The following is a 25,779-nucleotide window of genomic DNA, read 5'->3' on the forward strand; positions in this document are numbered from 1 at the left end:
CCCCAAAGAGCGGCATCACTTGACCCTAGGAGGCTCAGAAGGAGCACATGCTGCTATATAACAGTAATATATTTTGTGAAACTATATTGGATGACTCCTGTGATTTGCAATGTGGAGGCGGAGTGATACAGATCTGGGTGATTTGCCCAGTCAGAGAATGAGGAGCAGGCTGAGACACAGGAAGAAGGGGGTGCTGTGACGGTATCCATGCTGTGTGAAGGAGAGCAGTGTCTGAGTGGGAGAGCCATGCCTGTGAGGAGAGTGCAGTGCAGCAGCCAGAGGTAGTAGGTTGTGCAGGGAAACCAGTGCTGAGAGAGTAGGATGTGACAACACAGAGAAAAGAGACAGAGAAGAGCACCTGAGACTCTCCACTTTGATCTGATGCTGATGTGAAGCCCAGGGCCGCCAAGAGCCAAGGCGGGCCCCGATAATAGGGGGCGTGGCCTAATCTCGGGAGTCGTGGTCACGCCCCCTTGCCGGGAAAAAATAAAATAAAAATGATTTGCAGAGGCGCTGCGCGCCGGGGAGGGGGGCGCTCTGAGCCCCCTCAGCCTGGCGCAAAGCCAGGGGGGCCACGATCAGTGTGATCGCTCCCCCGCACAGGCATAGGAGACTGCTGTGGCTGCTGCTCAGCAGCCACGAGCAGTCTCCAACTGCAGCTCAGCACAAGCTGTGTGCTGGGCTGCTGTGAGGGAGGGGGGGGCGGCGTCGGACCCGGGCCCCCGCCGGGCCCCTCAGGAAGCCCGGGCCCGGGTAATCTGTACCCGCTCCCCCCCCCCTCTCGGCGCCCCTGGTGAAGCCATCTAGAGAGGTCTGTATTTGTAACAGTGAATAGTCAGACACAAATCAGACAGGAAAAATAGAATTTCACCACTGCTACAGCCAATACTGACTACCAACTAATAATCCCCCTCAGTATCCTTGGGAGTCTGGTAACTGTGCCTTAGTAATTTACCTCAGGAGAGGTGATTGAGCTCTGCTCCACTGACTGTAAATGGCACCTGCACCCTAAACTTAGCAGAGAACTCTGCCTACATAACCTACAGTGCCAGCTTTGCCAGCAGATTAGTATTCTGTGGAAATGATACCAAATACAGTATTACAGCTACAAACCTAATTAGCAGCTATAGCTGAGGATTATATCTGCCCAGAAAGTTATTATCTGCATGGAAATGTCTATATATATATATGCATATATATTTGTAAATTTGCAATGCACCAAGGACTGCCTTTTAAGACTATTATTACAAGTGAACTCAAAACAGGATTATCATCTGTTATGGATCCGAGGGCAGATTCACAGGACCAATTTATGAGCGTCACCAGTATTGAAACAACTAGGTTTAAGTCAGGACATGTGAGTCCTACAGTATCTAAGGCAGAGTGAGATTAATATATATTGATTTGCTTAAGTGTTATTAGTATAAAAGGAATGCTTATTTAAGGATTCGCAATTACATGGTTATGTGTTATATGTAAATTATCTTAACTACTTATGGAAATGCTATAGTACTATGAATGTTACTCATTTTACTGTTTAAAATGGACTAACTTTTCTATCATCTAGAGTCAGAACCGTGGCCTGTTAAATAAACGGAGATTTTCTAAATCTGTGTGATTCTTGTTTCTGGGGTTGGTTTGTCTTCACCTCTCTGCCAAGGAAGAAAGAGAAAACATCCCTGTTGCAGTGTACCTGATTCTCAGAACCTACCCAATCCACCGGACATCGTTGGTGTGGTGAGTGTCACCCTATAGCGAGGAAAGGGCGTCACAACTACACGTTAGACCTGTACACATGTGTTCAGTCTGCCCACACCCGGCTACTTCATAATGCCACCTAGTTGAGACTATTTTCTGGGGAGAACACTGTGTAGCTTTAACCACTGGTGTCACAAGGGGGGTGAGGTCCGCACCCGGGTGTCACCAGCCGAGGGGAGCCGGATGCTGCACTATGTGCAGCACTCAGCTCCTAGCACAGTGAGGGAGCCGGCACTTCACACAGGCTGGTCCCCGGGGGCAGCCTGCATCTCCTTCACCCCCGGTGTGACAAGAAACGGGGATTCGGGCCAAGAGGCCACGTCCCCACCCACGAGGCCATGCCCCCTGCAGAAAGCTGCCCGCACCGGGTGCAACGAGAGGTAGTCTTTAACTTGTGTCTCCTACGGCTGAAGAGGCAGAATGGGGGATGATGGGTGTGATTAAGCTTAAGTAGAGTACAGTAAGGACATGTTCACATAATTGCAACACAAACAGTTGTGCCTGTTCCCATCTTGCCCACCTCTTCAAGCTCTCCCTCTCATCTGGCACTGTCCCTTCTGCATTCAAACAAGCCCTTGTCTCCCCCATTCTTTTAAAACCTACCCTTGATCCTAACACTCTCTCCAACTACCGTCCCATCTCTCTCCTCTCTTTTGCCTGGAGCTCCTTGAGTGTGTTGTTTACAACTGCCTTGCCACCTTTCTTTCCTCCCGCTCCCTCCTTGAGCCTTTTCAGTCTGGCTTCCGTTCTCTCCACTCCACTGATACTGCCCTCACGAAAGTCAGCAATGACCCTCTTGCTGCTAAATCCAAGGGCCACTACTCTGCTCATTCTATTTGACCTCTGCCCTCTCCTGGCTATCCTTCTACCTCTCTGACCGATTCTTCTCTGTCTCCTCTCATGACTCCTCTCCCCCCCCCTCACAGCCTCTTACATTGGGTGTTCCCCAAGGTTCTGTGGGGACCTCTCCTATTCTCCCTCTAAACGTCCTCTCTAGGTAAACTCATCAGCTCTTTTGACCTCCATTATCATCTCTATGCTGATGATACTCAGATCTACCATTCCTCCCCTGACCTCTCCCCCTCTCTCCTCACTCATATCTCCAACTGTCTTTCTGCTATCTGTTCCTGGATGTCCCAGCAATTTCTTAAACTTAATATGTCTAAGACTGAGCTGATCATTTTCCCGCTCTCCAACATGACTATACTTCCCACCTTTGTCAATTGATGGCACAACTATCTCCTCTACTCCCAAAGTGAGCTGTCTTGGAGTTATAATGGGCTCCTCCCTCTCCTTCAAACCACATATCCAGAACCTCTCGCAGTCCTGTCATTTCCATCTTAAAAATATTTCCAAAATTAGACCCTTTGTCACCCAGGATGCCACTAAAACCCTCATACACTCACTGGTCATCTCCAAATTGGACTACTTTAAACTCCTATCTGGCCTCCCCAACTCCCATCTCTCTCCTCTCCAGTCTGTCCTCAGTGCTGCTGCCTGGCTCATCTTCCTCTCCAAATGCTCTACATCTGCCTCCCCTCTCCTACAAGCCCTCTACTGGCTCTCCTTCCCATTCAGAACCCAATTCAAGGTTCTCACACTCGCTTACAAAGCCCTCACCCATTCCTCTCCCATTTACATCTCTGATCTTATCTAACTTCACTCTCCTGTCCGCTCTTTTCGTTCAACAAATACACTCCGCCTCTCATGCCGATTACTTCCACTCCCGCCTCCAAGATTTTGCCCGTGCTGCTCTCCACCTCTGGAACTCTCTCCCTCTTCCCATCAGACTCTTCACCTCTCTACAATCCTTCAAATGGGCTATCAAGACCCACTACTCATCACAGCCTTTCAGCTTTCATCCTAACTTGCTGATACATGCTCCTTCCTCCCTGTCTACCCCATCTGTGTCACACCTGTTTGTCTGCCCCTCCCCTTTAAAATGTAAGCTCTTACGCGCAGGGCCCTCTGCCCTCTTGTGCTTCTCCTTACTTTACTTTCATCTGCTTCTTACTCCCCACTAGGGCGCCTAACACTTGGTTGCTTATGCTCTGATGCTTATCTGGGTGTTATGGTCGCTAATGTAGCAATGTATATTATCCATGTTCTCATCCTGTATTGTATTGTACTGTAAGTCACTGGTCACCTATTTGTTTATGTACTTTGTAAGGCGCTGCAGAGCACCTGTGGCACCATATAAATAAATTATAATAATAATAAAATAGAAGTGGATGTATCCACATTTAGGTGGTGTCATTACGAGTGATGAAGATGACTAAAGCCAGGTACACACTAGATGACATTTTAATCAAATTTGGCGATAACGACCAATCGTTAAGTCAAATTCTTCAGTGTGTATGCACTATATTGCTAGTGATGCGTGCTCTCGTGGCTCGCTATTGATGTCCTCTGTCATCTGTACATGCAACTCAATTTCGAAAATGTTGCTAACAACTAGGAGCAAATCGTGCAGTTTGTACGCTACAAACGACGAACGATATGTCTTCAAGACCTTCCTGGTGTGGATGTCATCAGAGCCACTCCCTGGACACTCCCATCTAATCCCTCTGCAGCAGCCTCTCCTTTCTCTAGCATGATCTCCAGCGTCTCCTATTCTGGGGCTTCTCCCTATCAGTTAACACCACAGCTGCAGCATATGATGCCATAACCCGATAGTGAAGTGAGACATCACAGGAGAATGAAGTAGTTACACTTTGTTAAGGCAAGCCAAAAACAAAGCAGAACAATCTAGCAATGTAACAGCATTCAGCAGGTATAAACCTAACCTCACTAGCCACACAGCATAAATGCAGAGAAGTTATATGGCCGCCGGCTATTTATCCCCTCCTGAAAGTCCTGCCCATACCTCCTGAAACTCCTGCCCAGTATTTAACTTAGGCAGAAATCCGTCAATTTGGTAGTGTCGGATGACTCACGTATATCGTTTGGTCGTTTTCAAAATCGCTCAGTGTGTACGCACAATATCGTTTGTCCGGGAGTTCCAGGGGTTCAAGGGAAATCGTGAGCGACATTGTGTCATTTGCATGTCGTCTAGTGTGTACCCTACAGTAACACTTTCTAGATTGTTATGAATGGGTAATTGTGTATTTATCTTCCCAGCCCCCCTGCCCCGCTGATAGTATTTCATTAATTAGTGTCACAGCTATATTAGATCATCTCCAATTGGAATGTTGCAGAAAAAAAGATTCTTATTTCATTTATAGACAAAACAATAGATTATATATTCAATATACTTTGTATTTCTGTTTATTTCATTACATTACTGTATATTGAAAATTTTACTTTTGTATTTATTAAAACACTGTTAAGACTATGGGCCTGATTCAGCAAGGATTGCAATTGCTAAAGTGTACGCAGACGGCCGTTTGTTGTGTACTGCTCATGCGTATACATCACAGTGCGCGTGCACGAACCAGCCACTGCGATCGGGACTCCGATCACAGTGACTACGCAGACCAATCACAAAGTGATTGACAGGAAGCACCATTTGGGGTGACGAGGGGGTGGTCGGAGAAACGTTTGAACGCAGTTGCAGGTACGTGCATAAATTAGCCGCTACGGTGGCATACGCAGCATGAACTCTCACTGCGTGCAGGAAAGTTAGCAATTTAGGGCAGTATTCAATTAGAGGCGACAAGGCAGTTATTGGCGATAATTTATCACTGATGATGTCATTTTCGCCTATTTTCATTATCCCCGTATTCAATTTCAAATACTTTTCGCCGGTGCGAAAAGTCCTAGTAAAAAAAAAACGGGGATAACTTTTCACCACACAATTGGTGGCGAAAAAAAGTTTAGAATTGGGCTTTAGGGGTGCAGGCTTAAAAAAAAATAGCCTGCAACCCTGGGAATGGCCCCTAAAATTAATGTGTGTCAAATAATAAAAAAAAAAAATCGGGACACCCCAAAAACTTAACTTGAATTTTGGGGTAAAAAAAAAAATGGGGAGCAAAGTTTTAAACTAGCGCAATTAATGCAGGAGGGGTTCCCAATTGTGCGGCAGGTGTTTTAAAGAATGCGGGTGGTAGCGGCAGGTGCCCTTTAATGCACTTTAGGGACTTAAAAATATGCTTGCACCCATTTTCATGTACCCCTAATTGATGGGCATAGTTTCCCCCCCCCAAAAAAAAAAACCTAAGTGCTCTTCTTCACCCCTTCTTCACAGGCGCAAAAAAGCACCTGCCGCGGCTATTTAAAAACCCTACTTACCTAAAGCAGGCTAAAACGGAGGTCAAGACATCATTAGGGAGGTCCCTGGATGATTTTCCAAAAACTCCCCTATTTTTTCCGATACTTACCTTTCCGCAGGGTCCCGTTTTCGCCAGCTACAAAGTGAATGCGGGGATAAAGTGGGCACGCACCCGATACGTTATCCCTGCAAAACCTCCGATGTGGAGCGAAAAGTCCAGCATGGACTTTTCTCTCCCAAATTGAATATGGCCCTGAGTGGTAGGGTCAGACCTGCCTTAAATGTGCGAGTGGCTCCGATGTACTTCAATGTTACCGATGTTTTGGCTAGATTGCAAGGTACTACGGATGTGCGAGAGGGGAAGTGGGCGTCGCCATCTACATGTTGTCAGTGAGAGTGATTTGCGATTGCAATTATTACCATACTTTCGCAGAAAAACTGTGTGCACAATTGCTACCTTGCTGAATCAGGCCCTATATTCTCTCTTGTATATATAACCCTTCGTTACATTTTTATCTTTTGTACACATAGGGTCAGGCAACTTTAGCATTTACTTCTAACACTATCAACCCACATCCCTTTCCTATCATAGACTTTAGTATAGTCACTTGTACGTGTGACATTTGTCTGGCGCAAATGCAGCCATTCTACTGATGAACACATTTTTAAATGCATCAACTGCTCATAAGCTGTAAGTATTCATTTGTGGCACAAAATGTTTATTTATAAAATATTAAACTTTGGGCAATCTACCTCTTTAAGGACATCACATTTCTGCAAAATATATCATAGGCAAACGCAGGGGGGGTTTCCATCTGCCTGGAAACCCCCCTCCCCAGCCCACGCCATGACTACAATAGGAATAGTAGAATAGAATTTTACAAGTGCTGCATGTTATTCTCACTATCACAAATGAAATAATTAGCACTACCTGTGGATCTTTTAACATGTATCAGCTACTAATAAATAATCTGTACATCAACTAGGAGATCTGGAAAACACGCACTGTTAGGGATGTGCTGCTATAGAGCCCAATATGTACATATATGTCCAGGGCAGTGCTAGGTTCTGCTGCTGCTCCCAGACTCCCGGACTTGCTCCCATGCTCTGGAATGGTGCCCACATCTAAAATAAAAATATTCAGCTTAGGCAGGATAGCCATTATGCCGCATATAATGGCTTAGTGTGATCGCTGGTCCTGTACATGCTGGAGTTATGACACACAATACACTTTGTATGACGCATATTAAAGCTGGTTAAGTGCTAATTCTACAATCTCCATGGACTGGCCACACTCACTCTAAAATCAAGCATTTGGAAACCCCTCTCTAGAAATCCTGCGTTTGCCACTGTATATAGTTTTCTAGTGGTGGAAAGAGCTGCAGATCACCAGTATGTTAAATGTTTTCCTGACAGCGGAATGCAGGGAGAGACATGAGCGCTGTATGCTGGGAGCTATGAATGATGACAAGCTTGGAATCTAACTCCCACATGGCGAGCTAGGGCAGTACACCCCAAACCTGTTATCTGGGATTCATGTTCCACTTGTAGACATCTTGCACACATACATATATATATTACATTCAAGTGCAATATAAAACAATTATTTACAATGCTAATACATGACATAATTACCTTTTACATAATGATGGGAACCCAACTATCATTACTGAATATTGAAGGTGGCAGCTATCCTAGGGGTCCACCAACACCCTAAAACCCAAAAGGCATATACATGTGCTGAGAATAATTGATGCTAATAGGCGCTATCAATCCTTTTCAACATAAATGCCTTTTACACAATAAAACGTGATTACTAGTTGAAGGTGTTGTAAATCTTTGTATAACACATGATATTATAGCCTTTGTATAACACATGATATTATAGCCTTTGTATAACACATGATATTATAGCCTTTGTATAACACATGATATTATAGCCTTTGTATAACACATGATATTATAGCCTTTGTATAACACATGATTTTATAGCCTTTGTATAACACATGATATTATAGCCTTTGTATAACACATGATATTATAGCCTTTGTATAACACATGATATTATAGCCTTTGTATAACACATGATATTATAGCCTTTGTATAACACATGATATTATAGCCTGTGTCCTGTACTCTCTGCAATATAGGCATTTAACCACGTGTGACTCAGGCAGCAATGAGCTTCTTTTCATTTCATAAGCTTTAAAAAAATAATAGCTATTTAACAGCAAAATGCTCCAAATTCCCTAAAATAAGATGTCCAGCATGTTTGGTCTAACTAGGGGGTATATTTACTAAAATGTGGGTTTATAGACTTGGAAGTCTATATCAACTAATCAGATTCTACTTTTCATTCATCTAGTACCTTCTAGAAGATGATAGCTAAAATCTGATGGTTGCTATGGACAACATCTCCACTTCTATAAACCCGCACTTTAGCAAATATACTCCTAGATGTGCTGTTAATTCCACATAAACAGCGGGAAGAAAGAATATTCCTTCTGCACCTCCGGTACAGACATCAGCCCTGCCACATGTGCTTATGTTAATTTGATTCATTCTGCATCCACTCAGAACAAGATTATAGCTTGTGTTGCACATGGGCTTGCTGCCTTCCTCCTCTGTTGGGTGGGAATGAGGGAATACCATATACATACTCTACTGCCCTTCCATTGTGCATAAAATAATTTGCAGTAAGGAGATACATTTATGTAGTTATTTGTCTCCCATGGCCAAGTCATTGAACTTCCTATGAGTTGTGAATCCACACAAATGTATTATATGTAATTTGCCTAAACTCCCATTTTATAATTTTGTACATACTGTTCCCCTTCCAAGCCTCTCCTATGTTTGCCATTCCCTTCTATTTACTATATCCCTCACTCCTCTGTTCTCATGTCTTAGCTTTTTACTTTTAGAGTGAGGGTCTCATTAACAGAGTGAACTGAATGCACTTTGATTGTGTCTGGATAGACATTGGTATGGTTTTTATTACATGTGTAGTTTTATAGTATAGAAACGAAAGGTGCCTACACACATGGCGATATTTTACCCGATCTGGCCGATTCCGACGTATCGGAACGACAGATCGTGTAAAATATGCCCAAATCGTGAGTCCCCACTTACGATCACGATGCGCATCCTTGCTGGTCGCACATCGCATCCTCAAATCTGCCGTGCTGTAGGGCAGATCTGACAATCTCAGTCACGATGCACTGGATAGTTTAGGAGGCACGATAGATCATGTGTCAAATTGGCAGCTTTTTCAGACCAAATCGTGCCCAGGACTGCCGGGGAGCTCCCGGGGAGAGTTCAGGGGGAAATCGTACACATCGTGGGATTGTGAGCACATCGCTATGTGTGTAGGCACCTTAAACCTTGAGTTTGCAGTGGCTCGCAAAACAATTAAGATTCACTCTCACTGCCCTAACAACCAATGCAAACTACAGCTACTGTGAAGACACTACCATACTTCCCCACAAATGTATGCGCTTAGGCAGAAATCTAGGTGCACCTGCATTACACCAATACACAGGGTTTTGTTCTGCTTCTCGCTGTGTCACCTGTTTATTTTAGTAGGAGTAGCAGTTGTAATATGTAATCAGCAAGTGGGTATATAGCCAGGGTGGTGGTCTACTTAGGTGTGAGAACTGACCAACTTTTTATGCCTTTTATGTAAGCTAGCTTCTATCTGGATGATTACTGCATTATATTATAATTATATATGTGAGGACGATGCAAAAAGAATGGGAATATTTCTCAGTAAATGAACAGCACATCAAATGTCTAAATCTACATATATATATTCCATGGACTAGCAAATAGCAATATAAGCATAATGCATAAAATCAGATAAAATATTATTAGGTATTTTAAAAGGTTGCTAATTGGCTGCTGTGTGATGAGTGTATCTGTGGGAGGCGTGGCCAATGGGTAATAGAGAGTCTGTTCCCGGTTCCCGCTGCATGTTGTGTGTACAGGTAAGCAAGCGGCAGCTGTGGTACAGGGCAGTATGTGTGTCACACCCGCATCTTAATACCCTCACCCCAAACACTGGGCATCACATGCAGCATCTGCACATTTTCAGCATTGGGATGCTTTCATCTGCTAATTCCTCCCCCCATACAGCGTGCTCTCCACGCACACAGACACACGTTCTGTATAATCTGCTGTACATCTGTGTAGTTTAGTATTGTGTGGCATCTGTAGTCTAGCATAGTAAACTACATAGCTAAATAGGTGGATGTAATTCTTTAAAAAAAAATATCCTGGCCTATTACACATTTTCGCCATGTGAGGCATTGGGACAGGGGTGCAACCAGGCTTTGTCATCCGGGGCAAAGACACAGCTCCGTGTAATACCTACCACCCCATCCACTCATAGCTGCACCCATGCATTGGGAGGTGAGTGGTTCTATAAGGGGTACTACTGTGCGGCGTAACGTGAATAAGAGGCACTACTGTGTGGTGTAATGTGAATAAGGGGCACTACTGTGTGGCATAACTTGAATAAGAGGCACTACTGTGTGGTGTAATGTGAATAAGGTTGCAATTTGTGGCCATGCCCCATCCCCAGGAGGCCACATACCTTTATTTTTGACATGCACCTATTTAGAATATAAGGGGGGGGAGCCAGTCCCTTACTTTGCCAGGGGCGCAAGGACCCCTAGATACACCCCTGGTGTATTGTACAAATCTAAACAATGAATTGAATTGATTCACTGATGCTTAAGAACACAATTCTTACTAATTCATTATGCAGTACAAGTAGCTGCAATAGGAATATAAATGAGAGGTCCTGGTTGCTACTATCTATCTGGTTATAATAAAAAACTCCTTTCAATAATTATTGTACATATTGAAGCTGTATTCTGTGCAGCTATTCATCAAAACAAAAAATTTCATGCAGGCACCAATACACTATACAGTGATGTGTTAATATAAAGCGCGGGCACCAGAGGCTGTGGTACACTCTAAAGCCGCTTATCCACTAGACGATAAAGTGGACGATTCGAACGATAACGATATCGGTATCATTTATCGTCCACAATATCGTCCAGTGTATATGCCATTAACGACCAGTGATGCACGCTCCCGCTGGTCATTGACAACATCTATCATCGCCCGTACTTGCAGGGCAACCTGACAATATCGTCAGGTTCTGCAAGTACGGGGATGAGGGAGGGTGACGTCACTGAACGATATCATGAATGATATCATTCAGTGTTTGTGCTCAATGTCGTTAATGACATTGAGCACATCACTGCCAGGGAAACACTAGATGATATCGCTCATGGAGCATATCGTCTAGTGCAGAGGTTCCCAAAGTCCGCCATTACAGTCCACGTTTTAGGGCTATCCAAGCTTGAGTCCAGATGGTTATATCAAATGGATTGAGGTACTAATTAAGTCACCTGTGCTCAAGCATGGATATTCCTAAAACGCAGACTGAAATGGCGGACTTTGGGAACCTCTGGTCTAGTGGATAAGCGGCATTACAGTCATGGCCTGCACTGGCAGTTGAAAATTGAGATAGGTTGCTATTATTCAGTGGGGTAATGCTTCCTGTCAGTCCAAGCGTAAGCTGTTTGCCCTACCTGCATAGGTGATCCCTTTCCAGTAAGCTTTTGTCATCTTCCAGCTTGGAAACAAACCACCAGCTCTCTCAGCAGGGAACACAAACCCGCTGCATGTATGAGTGCCGGGCATTAGCCGCAATCTCCTCCTATCTTATCGTTCAAACCCTGCAACTTGCAGTCATACCTATAAGACGGGACAGAAGAGGATATTGAGTAACCGTTGTCTTCTGCAGTGTCACATGAGGGCAGCAGAATTCCAGTAATCACTAACCTTGAAAATTTGCTTGGACCCTCTCCATCTTCATCGTCAAAGTCCATTCTATTACAAACAAGAAGAGTGTGAGCTGGGCCACTTAGCAGACAGAAAATACCTGTTCTAATGTTCAAAAACAAACTTTAGGTTTCTCAAAGAGCGCCTTGTCCACCCTCGGCTCCTTTCTTGCTATCTGCACACCCTTTTTGAGGCTTGTGTAATGTGACCATCAAACCAGAACCTTTGGCAGATTATAACCCTGTATTTGTCTCTTCTCCATTGTTACTCCTTCTAGTGAGTATGTGGACCAGTACCTCTCGATCCTACTCCCCCACATCTCTGCCCTTATTACGGTCATTTTTAGGCTACAGCCTTTTTTTCTCTGCTATGTCAGTTTCATTTTCTTTTACTTTCTTTATTATGTTAAACTTGTTCAGTCTGTGCATATTTCTGCAAAATCCAGGGTCTACTGTGTATTATTTCTATGGTGTTCTGTATTGCTTGCCATCAAAAACTTGTCAAAATAAAGACTTCAAAAAAAATAATTCAGTTCACTTTAGTGTATATAGTGAGTCTAAATAAAAGGGAACACGTCCATGTAGTACAACTTTCACTACTGTAACTGTGTTGATCCAATGGGATCATATACTATATACAGCCACCGACACTCCTTCTGTGTATCATTATCCTAGTTTATTTCTAAGTTGTCACAAAACTGTCAGTATAACAAATCATACTGTGGAGAACCAACGAGGTTGACATAGAAGGTGCAGATATGAAACTGAGTTCACTGAAGGAAATTATATGGCCTAATGACTTATTGTACTGCATACTCCGTTACCAGTACAGTAATCATTGCTGCATTTCTGTGCAACTTACACTGAAATAATATACAAGTTCTCCAGCATTGATTTCATAGTGAAGAACAGTTACATTGGAATGCGACTGTCATTACAAAAGGTATCTGTGTTAAAAGGGACCTTTAAATCATCCATAGAACCTATCGCTGAATCTTTCATATTATTGTTAGACAGTTAGATGGTGATGCATGAGAATACTGCAGGACTATGAGGCCGTGGACATGTGGCTGCTGAAAAGAGGCAGATAATACTGTACATCTGTAGAAACACATAATGATTAGTATGCCTGAGGTATGACTTTTCCCACCATCCTGGTGCAGGAAACAGGAAACAAAGAGGAGATGTGAGGCATGGGCTGGTTTTAAACAAACACACGCCTCTCTTCCCACTGATAACCGGACAATTCCTCACTCACACGGAAGGGAGGAGAAATATTCATTCCCAAATGAATCTTTTTAAGGTAGAAAAGTGTTTGACAGCTCACATCCTACTCAGCAACCACCAGCAAGGAGATGTGTTTCGTGGATTGATCCTACAGTGTTCCTCCCTCATTGTAAGATACAAAACGGGGCACTGCCTGTTCATGCAGAGATAAGTTAGTCTTGTATACTACCTAACGGATGGGCAGCTGTTTTATTAGGTGTGTTCTGCCCAAGCCAAGAACCGCCAATAGTGCTCTCTGCATCTTTCTGATTTTAAAAGGGGCTGCACACAAAGAATAATGCGTTTTATGCCGGAACATGTAAGGGAAACATAGAAGCCAGAATATTTCTAGATCCTAGGAGAATACGTGTAGCAGTGTAATAAAGACATAATGCCACTGGCATATTAGGCTAACCAACAAAATGGTCATACGTCATAACATGATAAATAAATTGATAAAAAATATGGTGCCACTTTGCACAGCTGAACATATAGTTAATTCTGACAATGTGCTACAATGGGGGGGGGGGTCATTTGGCCTGAGGGGGGACAAGTGAGTGGCCATTGTACAGAAGCCTACTGTCACATAGTATTGTTAGAAGGGATATCCTGGCAGCAGCTCGTGATGAGGACAAGAGGATAATAGAGCAGCACTACAAAGCCATATCTCATTCTCAGTAGTAAGATGCAGTCACGATCAAGTCCAGCATAACAGTCACTAGCGACTTGAAAAAAAAGCTTGGGCTGGAAATTTGCCTTTGTTTTTTTAATGTAATAAAGTCTATTTGCACCTCATCATACTATTATAGATGCTTGAATCCTTCCTGGAACGTAAGTTTTCTGGATCTTGTTTTGGCCAAGGAATCTGCCTGACAACTGCAGAAGTGCCACATACTGCAACGATTGCAGGTCTCTTTAGAGTTGGTCCTCATCTATTTAAAATTGTATTATTTTTTTTAATTAAAAGGGCCTGGGGAGCAAACAACCTTCTGCCTCTCATCCCACCATCATGGCAAGTGCATTTGTGTTTTTGTTCTAAATAAAATGAAGTTGATGACAAATTAATAGATTCCTATGGATATTGCAGAAAATCTGGATTTGTTTAGTTGGATGTAATCGTGCTTTATAGCTAAAAATAAGAAGCCAAGATACAACAGTGTGCCAGAACATTTTATGGGTATTTGTGGTGTGGTGGTGTCCTCTAGTGGTAACACCTCTACATTGCACAATCATTGTTAAGAATTTGTAGGCAGTGGGACTCATGCCGAATTGGAAGATATTTGCGCCCTAATACAAGCACAAAATGCAACCTGGAAAAAGATGCAATCTGCTTAGCTGGCAGTGCTGGTCATATACATAATATATATATCCAGCTTGGCAAGCATAGCCTATGCACCTTCTTTCCTTCTGGAGAGAAAGGTAGTATATTTGCCTGCTATGCTCCAGTAGAGAACAGTATAAAAGCCTACTTCAGTTCTGGATAGAACAGTAATATATGCACTTGGATTACACCAAGAGAGAAAAGTACCTGGTTTACTCCAGGAAATAAACAGTTGTACATACACCTAGTATACTCCAGGATAATATGAGATATGGTAAGAACTTACCCTTGTTATCTCTATTTCTACGAAGTCCATAGGGTTCCACAGGATACCTTGGGTATAGGTGTGACGTCAGTCGCAGGGCACCAAAGAGTTAAGCTTTCAGCCTCCCAGGATGCACTAGGTCCCCCTCCTATACCCCGCCCCCGGGCCAAGGCACCTCAGTTAGTTACCAAGCCATAGGCCGGAGGAGGAGAAGGAAGAGAGAGAACAAAGATCTGGACACATACAAGAATCACATTCTCACCAGAGGGAGACGGAAAACCGGTGACCAGAGCAAAGCCCATCTGCAGCACAGGTGCGACAGGGCGGGAGTCCTGTGGAACCCTATGGACTTCGTAGAAATAGAGATAACAAGGGTAAGTTCTTACCATATCTCATATTTTCTACTTCAGGGTCCATAGGGTATCCACAGGATACCTTGGGGATGTCCCAAAGCAGTATCCTTTAAGGGTGGGGACGCTCCTGTGCAGAAAGGAGAATCCGCCGCCCGAAGGAAGCATCCTGAGAGGCGAAGGTGTCAAACCTGTAATACCTCACGAAGGTATGGACAGAAGACCACGTAGCAGCCTTGCAGATCTGAACTGCCGAGGCACCACGTCGAGCTGCCCACGAAGGACCCACAGACCTAGTGGAATGAGGCTTCAGAGAAGGAGGGACCGGTAGGCCTTCATGAAGATAAGCTTCAGAAATAGCCATACGGATCCAGGCTGCCAAAGTTTGCTTTGAAGCAGGCCAACCCTTTTTACGGAAGCCAAAGAGGACAAACAAAGCGTCCGACTTCCTAAACGAAGAAGTGCGGTCAACATAAGTCCTTAAGGCCCGCACAACATCCAAAGAGGCCTCACCCACGGAAAGACCCGGTGAGTTAAAGGCCGGAACAACTATTTCCTCGTTAATATGAAACTGGGAAACAACTTTGGGAAGAAACTCGGGCCGAGTGCGGAGCACTGCCCTGTTCCCATAAAAAACCAAGAAAGGGGGTCTACAAGAAAGAGCCCCTAACTCAGAAACACGTCTGGCCGAAGCAATGGCCAGAAGGAAAACAGTCTTAGCTGTTAGCCATTTAAGATCCACTGAGCCCAGTGGTTCAAACGGCGGTCCTTGGAGAGCCCTCAGGACCACAGCCAAATCCCAAGGCGCCACAGGTGGAACAAAGGGCGGCTGAATGCGGAGAACACCCTGCATAAAGGTGCGCACATCCGGGATTGTAGCAATCCTACGGTGAAACCAGACAGATAGGGCCGAAACCTGTACCTTCAAAGAAGCAAGGCGAAGCCCATGATCTAGTCCCGCTTGCAGGAAGGCGAGAATCCGAGACAGACGAAACTCCCGCGGTGCATAACCTCTCGGTCGACACCACTGGAAGAACGTATGCCACACGCGATGGTATATCCTCGCGGAAGACGGTTTCCGAGCTCGCAACATGGTACGCACCACAGAGCTGGAAAACCCCCGGGACCTCAGCATGGCCGTCTCAACAGCCACGCCGTCAAAGACAGCCAAGTCAGGTCCGGGTGAAGGCAAGGACCCTGAGACAGAAGGTCCGGTCGTAGCGGCAACCGCAGAGGAATGTCCACGGACAGACCCTGAAGGTCTGAGAACCAGTGCCGTCTGGGCCACGCGGGAGCTATCAACAGGAGCGTCCCTCCTTCCTGTTTGAATTTCCGGATTACCCGTGGAAGAAGGGAGACCGGAGGGAACAGGTATGCGAACCGGAACGTCCACCGGACGGACAGAGCATCCACCAGAGACGCCCCTTCGTCTCTTGTGCGAGACCCGTACACCGGCAACTTGTTGTTGTGCCGGGACGCCATGAGGTAGATTTCTGGAAGACCCCACCTGTCCACCAGTAGTTGAAAAACGTCCGGGTGCAGGGACCATTCCCCCGGATGAACGTCCTGGCGACTTAGAAAGTCCGCCTCCCAATTGAGCACTCCCGGGATGAAGACCGCTGATATGGCCGGAAGATTGCGCTCCGCCCAAACCAGGATCCGAGAGACCTCTACGAGAGCCGCCCGACTGCGAGTTCCTCCTTGCCTGTTTATGTAGGCCACGGTGGTAGCGTTGTCCGACTGGACCTGCACCGGGCGACCCTGGAGAAACCGCTGTGCCTGCTGGAGAGCATTGAAGACCGCACGGAGTTCCAAGATATTTATTGGAAGCTCCGCTTCTGTCGGCGTCCACCTGCCCTGGAACAAGTGTGGACCCGAAACTGCTCCCCAGCCCCGAAGACTGGAGTCCGTTGTCAACAGGACCCAATTTGGAACCCAGAACGGACGTCCCTTGTTGAGGTGGGTCGTCTGTAACCACCACGTAAGGGACAGGCGAACCTCCTGGGTGAGCACAATCGTCTGGGACTTCAGAGACTGAGTCAGCCCGTTCCACTTGGACAGGATCAGGTGCTGCAGAGGTCTGGAGTGAAACTGGGCGTATTCCACCATGTCGAACACCGACACCATGGAGCCCAGTAACCTCATCGCCGAGTGTAAGGACACCCGGCGGCTGTGCAGACAACTGCGCACCCTTGACTGTAAAGCAGAGATCTTGTCCTCCGTCACGAAGATCCTTTGCTGTCCCGAGTCCAATAAGGCTCCAAGATGCAGAATCCTCCGAGACGGGATTAGAGTGGACTTCTGCCAGTTGATTAGCCAGCCGTGCCGTTGCAGCAGTGCAATGGTCAGGTCCAAGTGGCGTAACAGGAGCTCTGGAGATCCTGCCACCAATAACAGGTCGTCCAAATACGGCAACATGCGGACTCCCTGCAGCCGCAGAGAAGCCGCCATGACCGCCATTACCTTGGTGAAAACACGTGGTGCTGTTGCCAGGCCAAAAGGTAACGCCCGAAACTGGAAGTGGTCGCTGCTGATTGCGAACCTGAGGAACTGTTGATGGCGCCAAAGAATAGGGACATGCAGGTAAGCGTCCTGTATGTCCAATGACACCAAGTAGTCCCCAGGTTCCAGCGCCAGAATGATGGACCGTAGGGTCTCCATCCGAAACTTCGGGACCCGCAAAGACTTGTTGAGTGCTTTGAGGTTGAGAATCGGACGATATGACCCATTGGGTTTCTGTACCAAAAATAGATTTGAATAGAAACCCTGGCCCCTCTGGGAGAATGGAACCGCCACTATAACTCCAGCCTGGAGCATAGTGTGCAATACCTTCCGCAGCTCCGTAGCCTTGTTCCGGTCTGATGGGAGACCCGTGGTGAAGAAGCGAGCCGGGGGTCTGTGCCGGAAGGAGAGGGCGTATCCGTGAGAAACCACCTCCAGAACCCAAGTGTCTGTCGTAGTGGTCGACCAACACTGGGCGAACTGTAGCAGGCGGCCTCCCACCCTGGGATCCCCCAAAGGGAGGCCCGGACCGTCAGGCCGCAGGCTTGTCATCTGGCTTGGGGGCCGGACGTCTGGTACTCCATGCCTGCTTCCGGGGCTTGACCGATTTCTTAGGGCCAGCCTGTCGAGGAAACGACTGTGGTTTGGGCCTGCCCTGGGCCCTAGATGACCGAAAGGACGATGGTCCCGAACCAGAAGGAGCAGCGGCCGACGGGAGACAGGCAGATTTGGCTGCCGCCAGCGTGGCCACAATCTTATCCAGATCCGGACCGAAGAGAACTTCTCCGGTACACGGCAACGCTTCCAGACCTTTCTTGGAATCTGCGTCCGCCTTCCAGGATCGCAGCCACAAGGTGCGACGAGCAGCTACCGCTGCTGAAGAAATTCTAGACACCAGAGTACTAATGTCTAGAGCCGCCTCGTTGATGTAGGTGGCCGAATCACGGAGATTGCCAATCAACTCCGCCTGATCGGCCGGACAGTCGGATTCAAAAGAAGCCTCTAATGAATCCGCCCAGCGCTCCATCGCTCTGGCAACCCAGCAAATGGCCATAGCCGGCCGTGCTGCCCCCCCTGCAAGGGAATAAGCGGACTTCAGGCAGATTTCTACCTTGCGGTCCGTAGCATCCTTAAGGGAGGACATGGATGGCATCGGCAATGTGGCACTACGGACAAGACGGGTCACGTGAGAATCCACCTGTGGAGGGGATTCCCACTTCGCAAAATAATTATCCGTGAACGGATAAGCCACCGCCAGGCGTCTCTGCGGCTGGTATCTTTTGCCAGGTTGTTTCCACGCCTCCTCTAAATGGTCCACCAACTGACCCGAAAGAGGAAAGACTGTGGCATCGCCCTTCACATCTTTGAAAAAGGCATACTTAGATTTAGCCGCTGGGGGAACTTCGTCCTCAATCACCAAGGCTGTGCGGACCGCCCGAATAAGTCCAGGAATATATACTTTGGACTTAGCATCAGCGTCCTTAGTATGGAGAGGTTCCTGATCGTAAGGATCTAGAATCTCCCCATCATCAGACGTCCCTTCGTCATCCTCATAAGGAGCGGACAGAGACGCCACCGGCCTTTTATGAGACCGCATCACAGACTCCCCTTGCAACACATCCGACAAGTGCTGTACAGAACTCGTCAGGGAGTTAACCCACGCTGGCTCCTGAGAACCCGGGAGCGGGGAAATAGGGAGACTGTGGGGTACCACCAATTGTCGTGGGAACCCCTGCATGGGTGACGACACCACAGACTGCTGGGACAAACCCATCGGAGTAAACGCGGGCTGCGGAGCTAACTGGCCCACTAAAGCTGTTAACGCCTGAGCGAAACAAGCCCAGGGCGGCTCCTGTACCGGTGCTGTAACCGTAATAGGCCGCGCCATGGACAAACACTGCCGGCAAAGGCCCTCCGCGCTACCCTCCCCCTCCGCTAACGGTACTTTGCACGTGGTACACTGTAGCCGGAGGGGAAAATCACTTTCAGACATGATGGCACCACGTATGTGACCTCTCTCACCAATTAAGTATTAAATAGGCGAGAGACCACCCTGCAGCACCGCACCGCAAGGGCTTTAGCAGAAAGAACAGGGACAGTAATAAAGCTGACAGTTTAGATGAAGAAAAGATTACAGGCAGCAGCGCTAGCACAGTCACATACAATGCAGAGAAATAACAATTCCTGCACTAACAGCGCTGATCACTCAACTACACAGACACAGGGCCTGGTAGGACACAGCGCTGCATACACAGACCTGACCACAGCGGAGGAGAGGTATGCGGGGGGACCCAGACCACGATGCTTCCGTCCAGCGCTTCCAGCAGCGTTCACCATGCGTTCTGGAGAAGATGGCCGCCGAGGAGCAGAGAGGAGGCTGGCCTGGGGGAGGAGCGCTGCCACAGGACCAGTCGGCAGCATGCAGAGAGGGCTGTGTGCAGCGGGGGAGGCGCCGGCTGTGAGACAGGGAAGGCGCGCTCCCCTGGCATGCATTTAACCCCTGGGACGCCGCAGCGCTACCGCTCTGCTGCGGTCCGCTGTCCCAGGGGGTAGTGGAAGCGCAGGTTGGTCGCCTGGCTCCACGCTGCAGCCAGTCCCCAGGGAGCCCCCTGCCTGGGGACTTAGGACCATGTGATCAGCGGGGACCCACCGCGGGACCCCGCTGCTTACCTCTGTCCCCCTTGAATCCGGCCATGGTCCGGAGCATCTGGGGTCACCGCTAGCTGTGACCCCAGACGCCCACCAGCATCCCCGGATCAGTACCGGCGTTCTGGTACCGGCGGGGTGTAGGGAAGACAGCATGGACGTCAGGACTGACTGTCCATGCTGTACATCCAGTTGTGCAGCCACAGCTGCATGAAGAATAAGCTTCAGGGGCTCTTCTAGCCCCCACTCCAACAGGTGCACCCGACTCCGGCCGGGCACCAAACTAAACTGAGGTGCCTTGGCCCGGGGGCGGGGTATAGGAGGGGGACCTAGTGCATCCTGGGAGGCTGAAAGCTTAACTCTTTGGTGCCCTGCGACTGACGTCACACCTATACCCAAGGTATCCTGTGGAACCCTATGGACCCTGAAGTAGAAAAAACAGTACTTGCCAACTCTCCATCATTGCCAGGGAGACTCCTTGTAATAGTAGCAATCTGACTGACTCCCTGAAGAGTCTAGCAATCTCCCTGATTGCACCTTACCCCCATTATGTAGCTGTTATATACTTGAAAATATAGAGATCTACAAATTCAAATGGTATAATCAGTGCCATTTCCTTGCATTAGTTATGACCCCTATGGCTACATGCAACTTCATATAAGGCTTCTCGTAGCCACTTATATGGAACCACTTGTAAAACACAATGGGGTAGATGTATGATAGCGGCACTATAACGCTTCCTGCTTCGCCTCTTTACCGAGGCGAAGCAGGAAGCACTACTGATGAGCTGTAAGAACATCTCATCGGCCGGAGAGGGGGAGCGTGAACTCCCCCCTCCCGCTAGAGACAGCAGCGCATCAGCCTAGTGCTGATGCGCTGTGTCTCTGTCCCGGCCGGCTCCACTGAGCATGCGCGGAATCTCGCAAGTATCGCGAGATCCCCGCGTGCAGCCCTGGAGCCGGCAGCAGCCCCAGCAGGGACTGCGCTGTCCCTGCTGTGGGGATAGGCTAGCGCCAGGCTGTAGCTGTCCATAACGACAGCTACAGCCGGCCAAAAGGTCATGCGGTATGACCGTTCGTACATGGCCCTGCCACTCGGTGCTGCTATCTTGTAGATAGCAGCGCCGATAATGACAGGGGCGCATAGCGCCCCTGTCATTTACCGCCCAGACCCCCAATCATACATCGGGGAGAAGCGGTATCAGCGCACATAACGTGCGCTGATACCGCTTCTGGGCTTCATACATCTACCCCAATGCATGTACATGGTCTATGCACCTGGTTTACTTCAGGAGATAACAGTAGTATATACTCATACATTTACTATACTCCAGGAGAGAACAGTAGTCTATGCACCTTGTTTACTTCAGGACAGAACAGTAGTTTATGCACCTGGTTTACACCAGGAGACACAAGTAGTCTATGCACCTCGTTTACTCCAGGAGAGAACAGTAGTATATACTCATACATTTACTATACTCCAGGAGATAACAGTAGTATATACTCATACATTTACTATACTCCAGGAGAGAACAGTAGTATATACTCATACATTTACTATACTCCAGGAGAGAACAGTAGTCTATGCACCTTGTTTACTTCAGGACAGAACAGTAGTTTATGCACCTGGTTTACACCAGGAGACACAAGTAGTCTATGCACCTCGTTTACTCCAGGAGATAACAGTAGTATATACTCGTGCACCTACTATACTCCAGGAGATAACAGTAGTATATACTCATACATTTACTATACTCCAGGAGAGAACAGTAGTATATACTCATACATTTACTATACTCCAGGAGAGAACAGTAGTCTATGCACCTTGTTTACTTCAGGACAGAACAGTAGTTTATGCACCTGGTTTACACCAGGAGACACAAGTAGTCTATGCACCTCGTTTACTCCAGGAGAGAACAGTAGTATATACTCATGCATTTACTATACTCCAGGAGATAACAGTAGTATATACTCGTGCACCTACTATACTCCAGGAGAGAACAGTAGTATATACTCATACATTTACTATACTCCAGGAGATAACAGTAGTATATACTCGTGCACCTACTATACTCCAGGAGAGAACAGTCTTATATACTCATACATTTACTGTACACCAGGAGACACAAGTAGTCTATGCACCTCGTTTACTCCAGGAGAGAACAGTAGTATATACTCATGCATTTACTATACTCCAGGAGATAACAGTAGTATATACTCGTGCACCTACTATACTCCAGGAGAGAACAGTAGTATATACTCATACATTTACTATACTCCAGGAGATAACAGTAGTATATACTCGTGCACCTACTATACTCCAGGAGAGAACAGTAGTATATACTCATACATTTACTATACTCCAGGAGATAACAGTAGTATATACTCATGCACCTACTATACTCCAGGAGAGAACAGTCTTATATACTCATACATTTACTGTACACCAGGAGACACAAGTAGTCTATGCACCTCGTTTACTCCAGGAGAGAACAGTAGTATATACTCATGCATTTACTATACTCCAGGAGATAACAGTAGTATATACTCGTGCACCTACTATACTCCAGGAGAAAACAGTAGTATATACTCATACATTTACTATACTCCAGGAGATAACAGTAGTATATACTCGTGCACCTACTATACTCCAGGAGAGAACAGTAGTATATACTCATACATTTACTATACTCCAGGAGATAACAGTAGTATATACTCATGCACCTACTATACTCCAGGAGAGAACAGTCTTATATACTCATACATTTACTTTACACCAGGAGACACAAGTAGTCTATGCACCTCGTTTACTCCAGGAGAGAACAGTAGTATATACTCATGCATTTACTATACTCCAGGAGATAACAGTAGTATATACTCGTGCACCTACTATACTCCAGGAGAGAACAGTAGTATATACTCATACATTTACTATACTCCAGGAGATAACAGTAGTATATACTCGTGCACCTACTATACTCCAGGAGAGAACAGTAGTATATACTCATACATTTACTATACTCCAGGAGATAACAGTAGTATATACTCATGCACCTACTATACTCCAGGAGAGAACAGTCTTATATACTCATACATTTACTGTACACCAGGAGACACAAGTAGTCTATGCACCTCATTTACTCCAGGAGATAACAGTAGTATATACTCGTGCACCTACTATACTCCAGGAGAGAACAGTAGTATATACTTGTGAACCTACTATACTCCAGGAGAGAACAGTAGTCTATGCACATTGTTTACTACAGAAGAGAACAGTAGCATATACTCGTACGCCTACTATACTCCAGAAGAGAACAGTAGTATACACACCTGGTTTACATCAGGAGACGAGTAGTTTATGCACCTGTTTTATAACAGTAGTATATATTTGCACACCTAGTATACTCCAGGAGAGAACAGTACTATATGCACCTGGTTTACACCAGGTGACAACAGCAGTACATGTACCTGGTTTACTCCTGGAGAGAACAGTAGTATATGCACCTGGTTTACACCAGGAGAGAACAGTAGCATTTACACCAGGAGAGAACAGTATTATATACGCTTGGTTTATTCCAGGAGGGAAAATTTGTATTTTCACCTGGTTAAATAGTAGTATATGCACCTGGTTTACACCAGGAGAGAACAGTAGCATTTACACCTGGTTTACACCAGGAGAGAACAGTATTATATACGCTTGGTTTATTCCAGGAGGGAAAATTTGTATTTTCACCAGGTTAAATAGTAGATAATATATAATAGATGTGGCTGCACAGTGGTAATATTAAATTCTTAAATGCAGTACACAATATAGTACATGACTGGACAGTGTTATAAATAACTAATAAAGTCACATTTAAAATTAAATTAGAACAAGATGTAAAGATGAAATGAAATTGTTAAGGAAGTGCAAATGAATACACATTTGCAAATGAATACACACATTCGCTGTCATCCCCTTATAGTTCAAATGGTAAACTGCATTTATTGCTGGAGAGCAATTGCAAGTATCACTATATTGTAATAATGAGAATAGATTGCAGCAACGTTACCATAGCATTAATGCAGTTGGGAGGGATACAGCCAATCAGAAGTGATCGCCAATCATTATCATCAGATCACATTTTGCTCCAGGGGTGATCAGCCTCCAAACAGGCACATACAGTATGCAGAGTTGCCTACCTTTGAAGATCTCTTCCCGGGAGAAGCCCGGGTAAGAGAAGCAGGAGGGAGGCAATGGGGGCGGGGCCTGTCGATTCACGTCATTAAGCCCCGCCCCCTCACGGTAAAATTGCCGCGATTGGCTAGAATTTGCATAGGGAGCGGGGCCAAATGACGTGATTCATGTAGAATCACATTTTAAGCCCCGCCCCCTACCGGAAGACCCGCAATCGCCGCGGGTATTCTCCTCATTCTGCCCACTTCACTAGGAAGTGGGCAGAATGCAGAAGAAATGCCTACCCTTCTGGGGGTGCGGGAGGTTACCCGAAAAATCGGGAGCCTCCAGCGAAAACCGGGAGGCTAGGCATGTATGACAGTATGCATTGTATTTCCGTCCAACTCTGGTGGGTGGTCTGGGATCAAACCAAATTATTTATGATCAGCGTGATCAAAAAATATGTGTATAAACAAAAGTACAACCCTGTGCACCACTCCATAACTGTCCCTATGCATGGCAGATAAGCACAATTTACTTAATTTAAAACTTTTTTTCTGAATTTCTCAATAAGAAATTTTTGGCCTTGGGGTGCTGTGGAAAAAATGCTGATTCTCTAGGGCGCCGTGATTCAAGAGAGTCTGGGAAACACTTACCTAAAGGTGCGTACACGCTAGACGATATTTTGCACAATTTGCTCGATTTCGACGCAACGGAACTACAAATCGTGTAAAATATGTCCAAATCGTGAGTGTCCAATCATGTTCTCGATGCCGATGTGCATCTCCATGGGTCGTAAATCGCATCTTCAGATTTCGCCTACAGCAGGCAAAATCTGCCAATCTCATTAACAAGACTCAGGTCGTTGGTCAGATTGTTTGTCAGATTGGACAGTTTATGCAAGATATCGGGGAGTTCAAAGGGGAGTTCAAGGGAAATTGTTGACGACATTGCATCTTTTGCAAGTCATCTAGGGTGTAGGCCAGTGGTGTAACTAGGGTATTTGGAGCCCAGGGCAAATTTGAAAAGGGAGCCCCCCCCTGATGTGCACGTGGCGAAGGCATGTGCGGCAAAAAAATTGGGCGTGGTCACTTAAAAATGGGGCGTGTCAACATGACACACCCCTTTATTTTCAAACTGAACATTCCTATCCATATGCACCTTAACCCCAGTAGTACCCCTTATACAGTACCCCCAGTATGCAGTTGTGGTCCCTCTTATGCAGGCCCATAGTAGTGCCCCTTATACAGTATCCCCAGTAGTGGTCCCCCTTATACAGCCCCCAATTAGTTCCCCTTACTCAGTACCCCCAGTAGTGGTCCCCCCAAATGCAGTGCCCCACGTAGTGTTCCCCCTTATGCAGTGCCCCCAGTAGCAGTCCCCACAATGCAGTGCGCCCAGTAGCGGTATCCCCTTATGCAGTGCCCTTTATATGGTGCCCCCAGTAGTAGTCC

At 46.4% G+C, this 25,779-nt stretch overlaps 1 protein-coding gene across 4 annotated transcripts in view; it reads right to left on the bottom strand.

Moving 5' to 3' along the window:
• ARNT2 (aryl hydrocarbon receptor nuclear translocator 2) overlaps positions 1-25,779 on the bottom strand; it is a 122,670-nt gene that overhangs the window by 83,306 nt on the left and 13,585 nt on the right. For 3 of the 4 annotated variants that reach the window (XM_088472947.1, XM_088472946.1, XM_088472948.1), the window contains one exon: positions 11,822-11,869. The exons of the other annotated variant lie outside the window; for it this stretch is intronic. In XM_088472947.1, the coding sequence (XP_088329073.1) occupies positions 11,822-11,869 (48 nt within the window). The remainder of the gene's footprint in view (positions 1-11,821; positions 11,870-25,779) is intronic. 4 annotated transcript variants of the gene reach the window in all.

Source organism: Taudactylus pleione, unplaced genomic scaffold (assembly GCF_031769625.1).
Source record: "Taudactylus pleione unplaced genomic scaffold, aTauple2 ptg000129l, whole genome shotgun sequence".
Lineage (NCBI taxonomy): Eukaryota > Metazoa > Chordata > Amphibia > Anura > Myobatrachidae > Taudactylus > Taudactylus pleione.